The sequence below is a fragment of the Callithrix jacchus genome, chromosome 8, assembly GCF_049354715.1.
Source record: "Callithrix jacchus isolate 240 chromosome 8, calJac240_pri, whole genome shotgun sequence".
In the NCBI taxonomy this organism is placed as follows: domain Eukaryota; kingdom Metazoa; phylum Chordata; class Mammalia; order Primates; family Cebidae; genus Callithrix; species Callithrix jacchus.
Window position 1 is genome coordinate 139,618,335 of NC_133509.1, and position 18,274 is coordinate 139,636,608.

At 56.2% G+C, this 18,274-nt stretch overlaps 2 protein-coding genes across 7 annotated transcripts in view; one reads left to right on the forward strand and one right to left on the reverse strand.

Moving 5' to 3' along the window:
- Positions 1-1,699: 1,699 nt before the first annotated feature.
- On the forward strand, positions 1,700-17,268 carry SIVA1 (SIVA1 apoptosis inducing factor). Of its 4 annotated transcripts, none has more exons than XR_008474626.2 (5): positions 1,700-1,888; positions 3,913-4,107; positions 4,837-4,993; positions 15,775-15,918; positions 16,188-17,268. XR_008474626.2 is itself a non-coding variant. In XM_035261699.3 (4 exons), exons 1-4 carry the CDS (start codon positions 1,771-1,773, stop codon positions 6,018-6,020), a joined length of 519 nt encoding a protein of 172 aa, XP_035117590.2. In that variant the 5' UTR covers positions 1,700-1,770; the 3' UTR covers positions 6,021-7,856. The 4 variants fall into 4 exon arrangements, 2 of the variants coding, with proteins under 2 accessions (XP_035117590.2, XP_009004901.2); XR_008474628.2 differs by having other exon boundaries at positions 16,278-17,268; XM_035261699.3 differs by lacking the exons at positions 15,775-15,918; positions 16,188-17,268 and adding an exon at positions 5,972-7,856.
- Positions 17,183-18,274, reverse strand: part of AKT1 (AKT serine/threonine kinase 1) — a 30,340-nt gene continuing 29,248 nt past the window's right edge. For all 3 annotated transcript variants that reach the window (XM_035261696.3, XM_035261695.3, XM_035261694.3), the window contains one exon: positions 17,183-18,203. In XM_035261696.3, the coding sequence (XP_035117587.1) occupies positions 18,124-18,203 (80 nt within the window). In that variant the 3' untranslated portion in view covers positions 17,183-18,123. The remainder of the gene's footprint in view (positions 18,204-18,274) is intronic.

An 18,274-nucleotide genomic window follows, 5' to 3' on the forward strand; every position in this document is an offset into this window, starting at 1 on the left:
GGGGGGCGGGCGTCACATGGGGAGGGCGTCACGGGGGTGTGTGTGCAGGGCTCCAGGCGTCACGCGGGGCGGGCGTCACGGGGGGGGTGTGCAGGGCTCCAGGCGTCACGCGGGGCGGGCGTCACGGGGGACAGGTGTGCAGGGCTCCAGGCGTCACGGGGGACGGGTTTGCAGGGCTCCAGGCGTCACGCGGGACGGGCGTGCAGGGCTCCAGGCGTCACGCGGGGAGTGCGTCACGGGGGGCGGGCGTCACGCGGGGAGGGCGTCACGAGGGGGCGGGTGTGCAGGGCTCCAGGCGTCACGCGGGGAGTGCGTCACGGGGGGCGGGCGTCACGCGGGGAGGGCGTCACGAGGGGGCGGGTGTGCAGGGCTCCAGGCCTCACGCGGGGGTGGCATCACGCGGGGGCGTCACGGGGGTGGCGTCACGCGGGGAGGGCGTCACGAGGGGGCGGGTGTGCAGGGCTCCAGGCGTCACGCGGGGCGGGCGTCACGCGGGGAGGGCGTCACGGGGGGCGGGCGTCACGCGGGGAGGGCGTCACGGGGGTGGCATCACGAGGGGCGGTGTCACGCGGGGCGGGCGTGCAGGGCTCCAGGCATCAGCTCCTCACACCGGAGGCGGCGCAGACGGAGCCGCCAGAACACAGCCCAGCGCGAAGCCCACGCCACGGGACGCGGCGGTTCCGCACCCGCCGGGGCAGCGCAGAGCAGAGCGGCCCCTGCTGAGCGGAGCCCGGACAAGGGACAACGCGGCTGCACCGCGCGGCCTGGGGACCTGAGCCAGACGGACCCGCTGCGCAGGAACATCTTCCACACAAGCAGCACCCGGGAGCCCTCGGGGCCGCCCCCTCACGCCTTTACTTCCGGAAGGCGGGGACCGCCACGGCGAGCGGCTAGACCAGCCGGGGCAACGCAGTGAGACCCCGCTCCCACCCAAAACCAAAAGTCAGCCGGGCGCGCCTGCGGGCCCAGCTACCGGGAGGCCGAGGCGGGAGGATCGTGAGCCGAGACTTTGCCACTGCAGTCCAGTCTGGGCGACAGAGCGAGGCCGTGTCTCTAAAAGGAAAAAACTAGGAAGAAGCGGGCCGCCCCGAACTTCGGGGAAGCAAATGAGGACCACGACCAGTGTCCACCCGTTCAACCAAACAAAAGCTGACAGGAATCCCGCCACCTACCCGGCCCGCCCCCGACGTCGCTCCGGCCTATCCCGCGCCGTTCCTCAAACTAGACCCGCCTCCGATGTCGCCCTGGCCTATCCCACGCCGATCCTCAAACGAGGCCTGCCCCCGATGCAGAAGCTCCGCCCCTTATTCTCCCCGACTTCGCGGCTCTGTCCTGACCCTCAGCCTCTCCTGCTGGCTCTTCCCGCACTGTAGAATCCCGCCGCGACCTGTCTCCCAGGCTACCCCGCTTCGCGCCGCACAGGAACCCCGCCCCTAGTCTCTCCTCCCGCCTATCCTGAGCCGCGTGCGCACAAATCCCTCCTACCGACCCGCCCACTCTGAGCCTCAAACTGGCCCCTGGGCCTTTCCCGCGCCGCGCAGTTCTGATCACCGACGCACGAGTCCCACCCCCGATCTCACCCTCGGCCTATCCCGCGCCGCTCTGCACAGGAGCCCCGCCTCCTACCTCGCCCGCAGCCTATCGCGCACCGCGTCGCTCCCTCGCCCTCCAACTCGCTCACGCCCGCGGATGGGCGCGCGGCTGTGACGTCACGGCGCCGGCGGTAAGGGGCTGGCGGCCGCGGAGCAGCGTAGCTCCCGGCCCGCGGCGATGCCCAAGCGGGACTGCCCCTTCGCGGACGCGGCCCCGCTACAGCTCAAGGTGCGCGTGGGCCAGAGGGAGCTGAGCCGCGGCGTGTGCGCTGAGCGCTACTCGCAGGAGGTCTTCGGTGAGTGCCGGGCGGACTGCTGAGCGTCCGCTGCGTCGGGCCTGGCCTCAGCCTCCCATCCGAGGCCTGAGCTGGGGTCCCGGGGACACAACCTGCCCACGACCAGGGCTGGGGTCGGTGAGGGGGAAGTGAGGACCTCAGCGTTCGCCCCCCGCGTCCATCAGCCTGAAAGTAAAGGGTCTCTGTCCTTAGCCGCCGCCCCGCAGTCAGCGGCACCTGCCTGGCGCTTCCTCGGGACTGTCCCGTGCTGGATGCCCTGGGAGGGGTCGGGAGGGGGGCGTCCTGCAGGGAGTCGACCCGGAGTGCCCCTCCTGACCCAAGAGGTAATCATGGAGCGCCCCCCACCTCCTGCCCGGCGCCCCGGGAGCTCCGCAGCCTAGTGGGGGAGACCAGCAGCAGGAGGAGTCACCACAGGTGATCAGGACGGGCGCAGGTTGGTGCAGGCGCACCTGCAGGGATGGCGCAGGGGCCCCTTGGAAGAGCAGTCTGGGCCGCGTCCCGTGGGAAGAGTGGGGCTTAGCCGGGCAGAGGGGTCAGCCCAGGCGGAGCGAGGCAGGACTCCGTGTGGCTGCATGTCCAGCGCCGGGCGGATGCGAGGCCTTCCCTGGCTTTGTCCTGTACATTTCAGGCGTGTTCAAGGCGTTCTCGATCATCAGGAAAAATGATCGTAATCGTCAGTGATCACTAATCACTAGGGCGATGAATACGCCGGGGCAGGTAGGAAGTGGCGCTCACCTCGCCTAGTGGTTGGGGCGCAAGGTCTGCCCTGTAGAGCAGTTAGAGAGTGACCGAGGTGTGTGATTTCCGTGGTGCTGCTTGTGCCTTGCGGGTGAGGGAAAGGCTTCCCCTCCTGAGGCTCCGGTGTGCTGCGGCTGTGAATGCGGGTGCTGTCTCCGGTCCTGCCGGGGTACGGGGAGCGACGCGGTGGGAACGTGGCTGGACCGCAAGCGCGTGCCCTCTCTCCGGAGAGCTGAAAAATTCAGACTGTGCAGGCAAGAGGAAGATGGAAATGGGGCCTGGGTCAGGCTAGCTCTTTACTCTCCCGAGTGCCCTGACACTGGCAGATGTTAGCCCTCCCTAACCCGACCCACTCACGGGTGGGTGCAGTGAGCCTTCCATGGTAAGTGCAGGACACGTACTTTGAACTGTGTGTCAATCCCATTCCCTTCTCATTATGGATAGGAAAGGTGTGGGGGGCCAGGAGGAGGAGGTGCTGGGTGCTGTGGGCTGTCATCAGCCACTCCGTTTGAGTTACCCTGTCCCTGTTACGGCTGCCGATTTCATGTAGAACCACGCGGAGTTTCTGGGATCTCTACCTTTAACTGTGTTACGATGAGGTGGAAAACACAAAGCGTCTCTGGGTCTAGTTTCCAAAGCTCCTGAGGTGACCGAGCCTGATGGAAAACCACTGCTCTGGGTCCTGAGCAGGCCCTTCAGCTCCCAGGGATGGTGTGTGTTCTACACCAAGAGGTCTGCAAGGTTCTGGGACGCTTGTCTTGCCAGCAAGTCTGTAGCAGGTGAAGGGGGTGTGCGCTGGCTGGAGGCTGCAGGCCCAGCTCCGAGCCTCTGGCTGCTTCCTAGGCAGGGGCGAGATTTGTGAATTAGTGTTCCACAGTGCAGAGCTTCCTCTGTGCATTCCACAGAGACTGCTTTCTGGGTGGGGAGTGCTGGGAAATAGGAAAGGGAGAAAGGGGAACACGCTCAGTGAGGCAAGGCCGGCTGTGGATTGCAGAAAATGAGCAGAGCAGTAGAAGAGGGAACCCCTGCCTCAGACACAGGTGGGGCCGCAGGGCAGAGTCTTCTGGAGTAGATGACAGCTAAGCCAGGTAAGGAAGGGAGGCACGAGCGTCTCAGTGTAGAGGCAGAGCAAGACCCAGCTTACCAGGACACAGCATGCATTACTGGGTGACAGAGGGCACACAGTAGGACCAAGGGGTCCATGAGAGGCTGAAAAGACTCAGCGGCCATGCAGAGGCTCCGTTGGTATACAGTGAAGAACATGAGAATGATTTGTCTTCCCCCAGAGAAGACCAAGCGACTGCTCTTCCTCGGGGCCCAGGCCTACCTGGACCGTGTATGGGATGAAGGCTGCGCCGTCGTTCACCTACCAGAGTCCCCAAAGCCTGGCCCTACAGAGGTCCCGAGGGCTGCACGTGGGCAGATGCTGATTGGACCAGATGGTCGCCTGATCAGGAGCCTTGGGCAGGCCTCTGAAGCTGGTGAGTGGCAGGTGGCAGCACAAGCATTTTTTCTTTATTTGCAAGCTCGGGCTTTTCCTCCCTGGGCAAGCAGGAGTCTCACCCAGAGCTTGGCCTTCTGGCTCGGGAGGTTTCCCATCCAAGACGGGAAGTTGTTAAACAGCTTCTAACTAGTGGACCAGAAAAGCAGCAGGCTCCCCGGGTGTCGCGTCTGCTTTTGCCTGCAGCCCTCTCAGACAGTCCCAAATGGCTGGAAGCACAGCGGTCCCATCCCTGTGCAGTGTGGGTCTCACACCATCACCTGTGTTGCCTGTTAGAAAGGCAGTCCCCGACCCTGCCCACAAGTCTGCTTGGTGTGTCTGGGAGGAGCCCAGGCACCTCTTTGTTAACCAGCGAGGCAGTGGGCCACACTGAGACCCAGATGGGATACATGGCGTTCTGACAAGAACAGGGGAAGAGTGATCCCTCCAGCACTGGCCTCTCCAGGTAGCAGAGGGACCTGGTAAGGGAAGGAGCACTGAACTTGGAGTCACCTACAGGCATCTCTCACTGTGGATCTCTCTCTAGTAAAATGGGGGTCCTGTGTGCTGTACCAGGCTCATGGGTTGTCGGAAGGATCTAGTGTAGGTGGGGATAGGGTAGGCGGGTCGGAGCCCTCTGCCCTCAGGTGTGCGGGGAGGCCGGTAGCCCTGCAGTCCTGGAATCTCCAGTCTCCTTCCAGGCTGACAGCATGGCGTTTCATCCTCACAGACCCATCCGGGGTAGCGTCCATTGCCTGCTCCTCATGTGTGCGAGCCGTGGATGGGAAGGCGATCTGCGGCCAGTGTGAGCGAGCCCTGTGTGGGCGGTGTGTGCGCACCTGCTGGGGCTGTGGCGCTGTGGCCTGTACCCTGTGTGGCCTCGTGGAGTAAGTACTTCAGTCCCTGGAGCTGCTGAGATCCTGTAGCCCCAGCCATGACGGAGCGAGTGGGTCAACCATGTGGGGAAGGGCCCAGAGCACCCACATGTTTGGCCCCTGACCCAGTGCCATCGGGCATTGCCTAACAGGACATGGTGGCAATAGATGCTTGGCCCAACTCTAGTGGTTAGTAATCCTCTCTAAGGGAAAGCCAAACCTCACAGAGGACCTGCTCTGTATCTGGCTCTGGTCCCTGTCTTCAGCCACTTCCTGTCCTGGTCTTTAAGCTGCCTCCTGGTACCCCGTTAGGACTTAGCAAGCCAGCACTTTCTCATAGGCATTCTTCCTGAATAATGGCTCACTGTCCACGGAATCCCTGGTTGGTGACAGCAGGTACACACTGTCGCTCACCACAGTCACGTGTGCTGTTTGGCTGCTCTCAGGCAGGAAGTGGAGTGTTTGCATAGTCTCCCATTTGTGGGTGGGTTTGCTGCAGCTGGCTGGATCCCGTCCTTACTCCTAAGGTGGGGAGGGGCGTTCTTACCCCCGGGCTACTCAGCTGGTAGGTGGGAGTGGACAGTGGGAACCTGTTTGCCCTGCCCCATGAGAAAGATTACTTCATCCAGACACATGTGGAACTGGCTCTGTAGACCCAAAGCAAGATTAGTCCCAACAGTGTCTGAAATTGTCCATCTAAATAGAAACCACATGTCACATCTTGAGTTCTTTCTCTTGAGCCTTTCTGCAGTTGGGGCTGAGGCCCAGACTCACTGGAGACAGAGAGCCCTGGGCAGGGGTGAGCAGCACTAGGGAGAAGCACCGCATGCCTGTGGTCAGTTCCCAGGGCTTCAGTATGGACAGGAGTGGGGAACGTTCCCATCCAGGTTGGGAATCATCTGCCGGGCTAGCTAGGGATGTGGGATACTCTGTCTTTGCCTTTCACCCACTGAATTCCCCTTCTTTTCTACTTCTGTGTAAACTGAAAAGGGCAGGGTCTTCTGAGTGTCTGGTGGCCCTCTCACCAAGGCGGAACTGAACACAGCATGGACAGTTCAGCGGAGAGGGGGGTCCCAGAGCCCCATGTGGCTGGACTCCCTCTTGCCCTGCACACCACCCTTGAGGGACTCCCTCGTGCCTGTTTTCTCTGGCCTGTGCCTACGTTCTGCTGCTTTCTTCCCCTCATACCCGCAGAGTTCATGATGAGCTGTCTGAGTGGCCCACTGTCCCCACCGTGGACGCACTCCTTTATCCCAGCCACAGCACAGGAGGTGGGCTCTGCCTGCTTTCACGAATAAATCACTTGTTCCAGGTCACAAGCCGGAAGTGGCATTCCCAGGTCCGGCTCCTGGCCCGTGACACCCTCAGTCTTGTACCTACTCTCCTGCCATCTTCTGGTTCAGGACCAGGAGTCACGTGAGTGGCAGAAAACAAGGATCTGTTCACATGGCTCTGGCTTAACACAGACGCAGCCCAGCAGCCATCAGCATCCCACCTGCACTGGCCCATGCCTGACCTGTCCTCTGCAGGGCTCTCCAGCTGGCTGCTGGTGGCAGGGAGGGGCTGTCCTCACGGCTCACACATAGCACTGCTGGCAAACTCTGCAACACCAGGTGGCAGCAGTTCTGGCTGCCTTGCTGACTACATGGTCCTTTTGTATTTGAGGTAGCCATTGCCAATCTTGTTTCCTCGAGGCGTCTCTCCTAGTCAGTTTCTCCCTGTGCTGTGTGGGGTTCTGTAGCCTTTACCCTTAGAGCTTTTTTTTTTTTTTTTTGAGACACAGTCTCACTTTGTCACTCAGGCTGGAGTGCAGTGGTGCAGTCTCAGCTCACTGCAACCTCCACCTCCCAGGTTCAGGTGATTCTCCCATCTCAGCCTTCCAAGTAGCTGGGATTACAGGCACACACCACCATGCCCAGCTAATTTTTGTATTTTTAGTAGAGATGGGGTTTCCCCTTGTTGGCCAGGGAACTCCCGACCTCAGGTGATCCTCCTGCTTCGGCCTCCCAGTGATGAGGTTATAGGTATGAGCTACCATGCCCAGCCCTACCCTTAGAGTCTTGATGCATCAGAAGAAAGCACTGTTTGATGTGCTTCAGTGGTCATCTGGAGGTTTCTTTGGAGAGCTTCTGTCCTCCTGGAAACCGAGGTTGGGCTCCTTATGGGTTCATCAGCAGTGGAATCAGCTAGGGCTGCTGTAACTGAGTTCCACAGAACGGGTGGCTTAGACAGCAGAGAGGCGCTATCACACGGTTTTGGAGACCAGAGGTCTGAGAGGAAGGTGTTGGCAGGGCTGGCTCCTGAGGCTGCAGCGGGAAACCTGTCCCGGTCCTGTCTCCTGGCGTCTGCTGCTTGTCTTCAGTGTTCCCTGTAGACAGCCCCCGGCCCCCTGCTATCACCGTGTCGTCGTCCTTCTCTGTCTTTCTTTTCACATGGTAGTGTTTTTAGGACGCTGGTCTTGTTGCATTAGGGCCCCTGTGTCAGCGCCATCATCTAGATGGATTAGGCCTGTGGTGGTCCTGTCACCAGACAAGGTCACGTCCTGAGGAGTCCTGGGTTAGGACTTTGATGTCTGAATGGAGTGGGGGGTGGACACAACTCAGCCCCTGACAGCAGCTTTTCTCTCCCCGCCCTGGTGCTATCGCAGCTGCAGTGACGTGTATGAGAAAGTGCTGTGCACCAGCTGTGCCATGTTCGAGACCTAAAGCTGGCTCAAGCCGGCTGCCCTCACTGAGAGCCACGCCATGCACGGCAGCCTTCCCTGGACGCACGCTCGGTGTTCACACTGAACTGTGGGGTGAGCGGGAGGGGTGCCTTTTACATGTTCTATTTTGTACTCCTAATGACAGAATGAATAAACCTCTTTATATTTGCACAAGAGGACTCTGTGTCAGCACTTTTGAGGGTGGAGTTTGTGACCCACCACCTGCTGGAGGGCATCCACCTGGGTAGGGCCTAAGGGGCAGTCGGTGGGGCCTGTGGCCCCTGCTGTCTACCTGCCAGCTCCTAGAGACCCCACTTTGTATCACGTGAGGCCCCTCACTCGTTCCACTGTACAGATGGGAGGGCTCAGCCCACAACATACTCCTCCCCAGCTTGCCCAGCCGTAAATGGGGAGAAAGGACCCAGCTGGCTCCAGGGTGCACAGCCAGTGTGCTACACACTCTCGGACAGAGGTGATGTTCCCACACCATGCCCAGATGCCACTGTCATGCACGCCTGATGCATCACATCATGGTGCCCACTCTGCTCGTTTGGCAGCCGTGTGGTCAGGCCCCTGCCCTCCAGGAGCTTTGGTCTAGCAGGGGAGGTGGCCCCAGCCGTGCTCCCTCTGGAGTCGGTGTAGCTTATGTGGGGCCTTGAAGGAAGAGGAGTGGACAGGATAGGAGGCGGGGCGGCCTGGAGGACAGAAGAAGGCAGGCTGCTTGAGTACTGGGTCCCGGCATGAGTCCACTGAGGCGGATCCCAGCCCTTCCAGGGCGCCACAGCCCCTGTGAGAAGTTCTGGCCTAGAGTAAAGGCTGTTTGGGGCAGAGGGTAGTTGGGAGCGTGTGCTGGGGAGAGTTGAGAAGAGCCTTTGCTGTTCCTGGGAAGCACTTGGAGGGGCAAATGATGCTGATTCTTAGTGAAAAATCAGTGGTGCCCAGGTGAAGGGTTGGAGCCAGGCCCAGAGGGATTTGCTGCTCTGTGGCCACGGATACACCACGCCCGTGTGACGGGTAGAGGGGTCCTCAGAGAGGCGGTTAGCATGGTTAAGTTCCAGGGGGCAGCTTAGAAGGGATTGCAGAGGACTGGCCAGGGTCTTCCTGCACTGAGAACCTCCTTGACCACCCCACTCAGTTACCAAGAGTGCAGCAGCCGGCGGGCACTGTGCTGGGAGCACCAGTAGCTGGTGGCCACGGTCAGCCATGTGCTGACTCCTTACAGGTGTCCACAACAGACTGCCACCCAAGCCCTCATTTCTGATCCTGCTGTCACCGCCCCCTCGGGCCTGTCGGCTCTTCCCTTCACATCCTCCGGCCACATCCCTGCCCCACAGGACCACACTGCTCAGGCCAGCCTGCTTCCCTCCCCTGTAGGGTCCCTGCATAGCACTCCTTGGGCTCCCTGCTTCTGCCCTGCACCCGGCAGTCTGTTCTTACACTGCAGCCAGATCTGTCACTGCCCTGTCCCAACACAGCAGCCACATCTGTCACTGCCCTGTCCCAACACAGCAGCCAGATCTGTCACTGCCCTGTCCCAACACAGCAGCCACATCTGTCACTGCCCTGTCCCAACACTGCAGCCACATCTGTCACTGTCCTGTCCCAACACTGCAGCCACATCTGTCACCGCCCTGTCCCAACACAGCAGCCACATCTGTCACCGCCCTGTCCCAACACTGCAGCCACATCTGTCACCGCCCTGTCCCAACACTGCAGCCACATCTGTCACCGCCCTGTCCCAACACTGCAGCCACATCTGTCACCGCCCTGTCCCAACACTGCAGCCACATCTGTCACCGCCCTGTCCCAACACTGCAGCCACATCTGTCACCGCCCTGTCCCAACACTGCAGCCACATCTGTCACCGCCCTGTCCCAACACTGCAGCCACATCTGTCACCGCCCTGTCCCAACACTGCAGCCACATCTGTCACCGCCCTGTCCCAACACTGCAGCCACATCTGTCACCGCCCTGTCCCAACACTGCAGCCACATCTGTCACCGCCCTGTCCCAACACTGCAGCCACATCTGTCACCGCCCTGTCCCAACACTGCAGCCACATCTGTCACCGCCCTGTCCCAACACTGCAGCCACATCTGTCACCGCCCTGTCCCAACACTGCAGCCACATCTGTCACCGCCCTGTCCCAACACTGCAGCCACATCTGTCACCGCCCTGTCCCAACACTGCAGCCACATCTGTCACTGCCCTGTCCCAACACAGCAGCCACATCTGTCACTGCCCTGTCCCAACACTGCAGCCACATCTGTCACTGCCCTGTCCCAACACTGCAGCCACATCTGTCACTGCCCTGTCCCAACACTCCAGTGGCTAAACATGTCCTGTGGCCCCACAGCCTCGGGCTTCACCCCTTCTCCCCCATCCCAAGGGTCGCTCTGCCCCAGCCGGGCCTTCCTGCTGTTGCGAGGATGCTCAGCATGTTTCTCCGGCACGCTGCTCATTCCCTCTGCCGGGAGCGCTTCCTCTGGATGTCCAGAGAGCTCCGCAGGTTCAGCTCAGAGAAGCCTCCCAGTGCCCTAATGTGTAAGCGGCCCTTCTATCACTGCCCCTCTTGCTCTACCTAACTTCTACCACGGGATAGAATGCATATTTAAGCAAGGTATGCCAACGTACTTATTCTCTCTACTAACTGAGATACCGCTTCCATGAGGGATGGGGCTTTGCCCAAAGCAGTACCTGCCGTATATGTTTGCAGTAAATATTTGTTGCTCTTCCAGCCGTGGCGGAGCAACGAAAACTGGCCGTAGATGACTGAAGAAAAAAAAAAGACAAAATATGCAGACGTCAGACAGCAGCCAGTGCAGGATAGTAATATCTGAGACAGAACAGCTGCCCGGAGCCAGGGCAGCTGCAGTGCTGGACCAGCCACTGCCTCAGTGTCCCCTCAAGGCTCCTGCTCAGCACTGATGGCTCCTGTGTGTGACGAAAGTGGAAGAAAGCAGGAAGCAAGTCACATTCCCAGCAGTACGTGTAGAGAAACATCATTCATGGGAACAGGGTAGAGGACATCCAGGCTAGATCAGCTCTAGACTAGAGGCTGCCCTGTGCCTTCCTGACAGGTCTAAGTCAGGCCTCAAAAGACCAGATGGCTGCGGGCACTTTAACAGCACCCAGAGCAAAACTCAAAAGTAAGGGGAAAACACTTGCTGTTAGCTTTTTTAGGACAAGCGTGAGGCCAGTGTCAGTGGGTCACACATGTCATCCAACCACTATGGGAGGCTGAGGCGGGCACATCAGTCGAGGCTAGGAATTCGAGACCAGCCTGGCCGACATGGTGAAACCCGTCTCTGCTAAAAATATAAAATAAGCTGGGCGTGGAGGCAGGTGCCTGTCATTCCAGCTACTTTGGAGGCTGAGGCAGGAGAATCACTTGAACCTGGGAGGTGGAGGATGCAGTGAGCCGAGACCTCACCACTGCACTCCAGCCTGGGCGGCAGGGCGGGACCCTTCTCAAAAAAAGAAAAAAAAATCTAGCATGCAAAGAAACAGGAAAATACACGACTCAATGAGAAGGGCAGTTAGTCGGCAGAAGCAGACCCAGAAGTGACACAAGGCAGCAGAATAATCGTCTACTGAGTACACAAGGACATCAGAAGGCCATGGTTAAGAAAGGTAGGAGAAAACAGGAGCGTGTTAGGAAAAGGAGTAAAAGACATAAAAATGCCCCAAACAGCTTCCGAGACAAAAACACAGTGCCTGAGATGGAAATGCACCGGGAGATTAAAACCAAAACAGACATTGCAGAACAAAACCTCAGTGGACTCAAAGCCATAGCAATATAAACTATCCAAAAGGGAACCGAAAAAAAAATGGGGAAAATCACAGAGCACTCCCGAGTTGTGGGACAACTTCAAGCAGCCTACTGTGCCTTTCACTGGAGAGCCATGGACCAGGGGCATAGCAGGGTAGAGACGACTTTTGGAAAAAATAATAGTAGGCTGGGCACAGTGGCTCACCACTGTAATCCCAGCACTTTGGGAGGCTGAAGCAGGTGGATCACCTGAGGTCAGGAGTTCAAGACCAGCCTAACCAACATGGTGAAACCCCATCCCTACTAAAAATACAAAAATTAGCCGGGCGTGGTGGTGCGTGCCTATAATCCCGCTACTCGGGAGGCTGAGGCAGCAGAATTGCTTGAACCCGGGAGGCAGAGGTTGCAGTGAGCTGAGATTGCGCCACTGCACTCCAGCCTGGACGACAAGAGCAAAACTCTGTCTCTACATAGATAAATAAAATAATGGCCATAAAATTTCCTAATTTGGTGGAAGCATAAAGCCACAGGTCCAGGAAGCTCAACAAACCCAATAGAAACATAGAGAAATTACATGAAGCACATCATCATGAAATTCCTCCAAACCAGTGAAAAAGAAAAATCCTAAAAGCAGCCAGAGGAAAAAAAACACCTTGTGTTTATAGGAACAAAGAATGGCCACAAGACTTCTCATTAGAAACTGCAAGCAGACAGTGAACAACTATGGGTTGGGCAGAGGACGTGAATAAACATCCAGATTTAGTTTTGCCAGAAAAGAATGTCAGCCTAGAATTCCATACCCAGTGAAAGTATCTTTCAAAAGTGAAGGTGAGATGAAGGCTTTTGAGACATACAGAAGCTGAAAGATTTACAAAAATTGTCAAAAGCAGCTTTTTTGGCAGAGGAAAATGACACCAGATGGAAACTGCATATACACAAAGATGAAGAGCACCTGAAATGGTCACCATTTGGGAAGACACAAAAGGCAGGATTTTTTCTTATTTTTAAAAGTGTCTGTAGTCCCACCTACTCAGGAGATTAAGCTGGGAGAATCACTTGATAGAGGTTCAAGGTCAGCCTAGGCAACATGGCAAGAGCCTGTCTTTGAATATGTATATATATATAATCTCTTTAAAAGACAGTTGCCTAGACCAGGTGCAGTGGCTCACACCTGTAATCTGAACACTTTGGGAGGCTGAGGCAGGTGAATCACATGAGGTCAGGAGTTCAAGAACAACCTGGCCAACATTGTGAAACCCCGTTCTAAAAAAAAAAAAAAAAGAAAAAATTAGCTGGACATGGTGGTGCACACCTATAGTCCCAATTACTGGGGAGGCTGAGGCAGGGAAATCACTTGAACCCAGGAGGCAGAGGTTGCAGTGAGCTGAGATCGCACCATTGCACTCTAGCCTGGGTGACAGAGAGAGACTGAAAGAAAAGAAAAAATGTTTGAAAAAGACAGTTGTCTATACAGATGCTCCAGATAAACTCATCATGAGTTGGAAATATTGTTAAGGAGCATACTGAATATATATCACTTTTGTACCATCATAAAGCTGAACCATTGTAAGTCAGGGACCATCTGTACCTAGAGAACAACTAACACGAAACAATAAAAAAAATTCAAAAATGGGTGAAGGACTTGAATAAACATTTATTCAAAGAATATGTCAAAACAAGCACATGAAAAGATGCTCAAGTGATTATCAGGGAAATGCAAATCAAAACCGCAATGAGATACCACCTCACACCCATCAGGACAGCTGTTATTTGAAAACAAAACAAGTGTCAGGGAGGATGTGGAGAAATTGGAGCATTTGTGCATTGCTGGTGGGAATGTGAAATGGTGCAGCCAGTGCAGAAAACAGTAGGCAGTTCCTCAAAACATAAACTTAGGCCTGGCACAGTGGCTAGTGCCTGCAATCCTGGCAGTGTGGAAGGCTGAGACAGGAGGATCATTTGAGCCCCGGAGTTTGAGACCAGCCTGGGCAACATAGTGAAACTCTGTCTCAAAAAAAAGGAAGGCCAGGCATGGTGTCTCAAGCCTGTAATCCCAGCACTTTGGGAGGCTGAGGCGGGTGGATCACGAGATCAGGAGATAGAGACCATCTGGCCAAAATGGTGAAATTCCGTCTCTACTAAAATACAAAAAATTAGCTGGGTGTGGTGGTGGCATGTACCTGTAATCCCAGCTACTTGGGAGGCTGAGGCAGGGGAATTGCTTGAACCCAGGAGGCAGAGGCTGCATGAGCTGAGATTGTGCCACTGCACTCCAGCCTGGCGACACACCTAGACAGAGTCTTTCCTTTTTCCCTTATTTATAAAAAAAAAAAATAAATTTCCTTTTATTTATTTTTTTCAAAAATAAAAACTAAACATAGAATTACTGTTTGATCCAGCAATTCCACTTACAGGTGTAGACGCAAAAGAATTGACAGTAGGGACATGAACAGGATTTGTATACAGGTTTCTGGCAGCATTATCCCCAGTAGCTAAAATGTAGAAACAACCCAGATGTTCATCACAGGACAAATGGATGAACAAAGTGTGCTCTACATGCAGTAAAGTGTTATTCAGCCTTAGAAAGAAGTAAAATTCTGATATGCTCCAATAGGAATGAACCTTCAAGACACTATAGCTGAGTGAAATAACCCAGACATAAAAAGACAAACACTGTATGATCCCACTTATGTGAAATCCCCAGAAGGCTGGGGAGCTTCATTCATTTATTTAAAATATATTTATTCTGAATGCAACACAGTATCCTGGATTGTGTGTGTATACTGGAACAGAAAAAGAACATCAGTGGGAAAACTGCTGAAATCCAAAAAATAAGCCAATGAGGGAGAAAAGTGAGACAATCAACAGTACTCATTTAATCCAGAAGGAGGGAGAAAGGAAAGAGGGAGCAAAGAACAAATGGGACATGTAGGAAAGAGCAAGATAGTACATTTACGCTCAACCATATCAACAGTTACATTAAATATAAATGGTCTAGACACCTCAATTAAAAAGCAGTGATTGTTAGATTCTTTTTAAATAAGCAAACAAAACAAGCAAAACCAAACTACACGCTGTCAGCCCCTTCTGTGGCTCTATCCCAGACTTGCTAGAAGCAAAAGGATGAAAGACCTATATTGTATGATAAATTCAGTCTTTGAGCAGATTCCCTGGAAGTGACATCTGGGAAGGCAGGCCCAGCCCTTATCCTGACATTCCCCAGTGGCACTCTCAGCTCCTGGGACCTTGTCTACAACACTGAGGCCCCCAGACCCAGGGACCTGCAGAGCCTTCAGTTACCCACACCTGCTGAAACAGGGAAGTCTAAGGGCTAAAGTTATTCTTATTATCTCCCTCCCCTCCAGGCGGGCCTTGTGCTGGAAAGAGCATGACGTGGGTATGTGGGAAACGAACTCACCCATCCACATCCAAAGAATGGACCCAGACCCAGAGAACAGTGAAAGTGAGACTTTTAATGACAGTCTTGTAACATCGGGTGTCTGAAGGGCAGGCACACCCAACATAGTTTCAACAAGCAACTGTGGGGAAGGGGCTTTAGGTGTTTTCCTTAGGGTTGTCCTGCTGCATTTGGTTGCAGCCTGTGATGCATTGCAGTCCTGGCTAGCTCAGGGGCTTTTTAAATATATGACTTACGGCCTAAGTAGCTAGGCAGGCTGATAAGAACAGACCAAGCGAGCTGTTTTGCAGGCTGGTAAACTTTCATCTTAGACTGAACTTCTTTGGTTTGGGTGAGGGCAACTAAGGGGCAGGGGGTGGGGGCGACAAGCAGGCTTCGGCCCTCCAAGCAGGGGCCTAGTGTATCCTGTTTCTTCTGGAGTTTGCTGACCTAGGCCGATTTAAGGCACTTTGTCTTGGAAATGGATAACTTTATGCACTATTTCCTTCAAGGTACCTCAGACACAGGAAGGAGAGCTTCCTCTGGGTTGGCATAGTCCTGCTATAACTTCTTTAGACTGCCCTCACTGTTCAGCAGGCCCTGGTGGGGCTGCAGGGTCCTGCCCTGACCTTGCTAGCCACAACTGGACTGCCCTTTTAAGGGCACTTGCACCTCCTGGAGTTTCCTTCTGAGATGTGCGTCCCACCCTCATTGATAGCCCCGCCCCCACCCCTGGGATGCTGCCTCCTGCTGTAGATGGTTCCATCCGGAAGTAGCCAGGAAGGTCAGGAAATCCTCAGAGGGTCTCCGTTTATTTCGTTCATTTTGCTAGGGCCTCACCCACTTGTAACAGTGACATCACACGGGGTCATGTTTGTGTTAATGCCAGTGACTTTGACGCCTCTATCTCTGGACTACAGAAGTATCCCTAAGGGGCCAGGTGTGGTGGCTCACACCTTGTAAACCCAGCACTTTGGGAGGCCAAGGCAGGAGGATGGCCAGAGCGAGGAGTTCAAGACCATCCTAAGCAACATAGCGAGACCCCCATCTCTACCATAAAAAAGGTAAGAATGACCCGAAGGCAGTCCCACAGTGTCGGAGGGGCCCTGCTGGGAGCAGCCACTCATGTGCCTCAGCCTGGCTGGCTGGGAGACACTGTCTGCCTGAGCACCCCACACCTTGGTTACTTTCAGTAATGCTTTGCTCAGTCGGAGGATGGGCAGAGTCGGATGGATTGCTGGACCCTTTGGTTTCTAAGATTCACATTATTTATAGATGCCTCCACCCTCGGAGCATTATTCAGTGTGTCATGTTTCGTGTATTTTCTGAACAGCGGTGTCAGTCTCCCAGCCTGTCAGTCTCGAAGCTCACCCAGAAGAGAGCTCCGGACTGCTCCAGATGTGGCTGTTCTTGGCTTCCACAGACCCAGAACATCCTCCCCAGCCTGTGCTCCCTGTGGAGCACCCTCTCCAGTTTAGTGAGAGCAGCCACACACCCCTGGGAATGCCTTGGAGAGGGGCCAACTGCCATCAACAGGGGCCGGACTCTGCAACCACCCACACCCATGGTGAGTCCGTCCAAGAGATGAGGAAGCTGAGGCTCCCGGGCCTCTGGCTCCCACCCCGTCTGCGGGTCACCCCGACCCATCTGCGGGTCACCTGACTGACCAACCACCCGGAGCCTGGCAGCTAACGTGCCATGTCAGTGGCTTGGCAGTGGGCCCCTCTCCTGGCTCGGAGAGTAGTTCCGGCAGGCGTCCACCAGGTGGCAGCACCAGCACATTCTGTACGCTGTTCGGGTTCGGAACTCATCTAGCTAGTGCTCTGGGGCAACCTGGGACCCAGCCTAGCCCCTCCTCCCTCCCCCCCCGCAGCCCCTCCTCCCGCTCTGTCCAACTTCGAACAAGCCACTCAGGCCTCCTGGCCCTTCTTCCACTGTGGCCCAGGCCATGATCTTGGCCCTAGCTCCGAGCCTTCCTGGTGGTCAGGGTCTCATTCACTGCCCCACCCAGGGGAACCACAGCTGAGGCTGGGGGGCAGATGCCCATAGTCCAGTGGTCTCCTTCCTGGCTGGGGTGAAGCTGGGTGGGGTCAAGGGAAGAAGAGGTGGGTTCCAAGGGGGCAGGGCCAGCCAGGGCCTCCCATCTCGCCACAGGCCCGCAGACTCCCTGAGCCCACCACGAAGCCTGTCCCCAGACCTGCTGGGGTGGTGGTGCCCACAGGAGGAGAGGAGCAAGACCAGCTGCTCTGAGGATGCTGGTTCCCTCCTAGGGCTCCCCACTCCCTCCCTGGCCACGCACTCCTCTACCCAGCAAAGTGAGCCAAAAACTTGAAAAGCAACTTTTATTGAAGAATTTGGAGGGCAAGTTTCATATTATCATAGTAAAAATACTAAAGTTGAATGTCGTAAAAAAATGCCATGGTGCAGCAGCAGCGGCAGCGTCTGGCTGGGAGGGGTGTGGAGGGCCCAGGGACGGTCACCCCCCAGAGGGAGTCAGGGCGGGCCTGGGGCGGCAGCGGAAAGGTTCGGCGTCGAAAAGGTCAAGTGCTATCAAGGAGAGGTCATCTGAGGGGAGGCTCCTGGTGGGACAGTCACCAAGAACTCTGACACAGAAGGGGGAAGGGGGAGGTCTTTTCTGTCACCAAGATTAAAAACCCCCAAAATGCATTTGAACATGATACAGAATAACAAATTGAAACCTTGCCCCTCTGTCCGACTGGGCAAACCCTGGCCCATCTCCCATCCTTGGTCCCCTCCCAGGGGGCCCAGCCTCCGACGTCCTCAGAGACACAGCCCTGGTGCTGGGGGCTGCCGTGTGCCTGCCTCCCCCAGGAGGGTGCCGGGCATGCCACAGTGAGGTTGCGTCTGGTGCCGCCAGGCTGAAGTGAGGCCCAGGGCCACAGAGAGATGATAGACAGCTGGTGACAGCCCGTGCGGCTGGCTGATGGAGTGAGGGGACCCAGCGGAAGGACCTGCCCGGCCCCCCACCCCACATTGCGCATAGCTGCAAAACTGGATTGTTCTGAGGGCTGAGGCCACATCCAGAGAACAAATCAGATGAAATAAATTAAAACCCGCAGGACAATTTTCTTCCCTACCCCGCTGCGAGGGAGGGTGCCGCCCACAGCACAGAACATCTTTCCATCTGCGCTCGGGAGGACGGCAGGCTTCTCTCAAATGCACCAAGAAATAAAACCCATTCAACACAGATCACGGCACGAGGCTGCCTCTCCATCCCTCCAAACTGGTCCAGTGCCATCCGCGCTGCCTCAGGCCGTGCCGCTGGCTGAGTAGGAGAACTGGGGGAAGTGGGGCCTGCGCTCGCTGTCCACACACTCCATGCTGTCGTCTGTGGGTGTAGACAGCTCAGACTCGGGCCCCACCTCCCCGAACCTCCACCTGCCCACAGCTCCAGTAGGG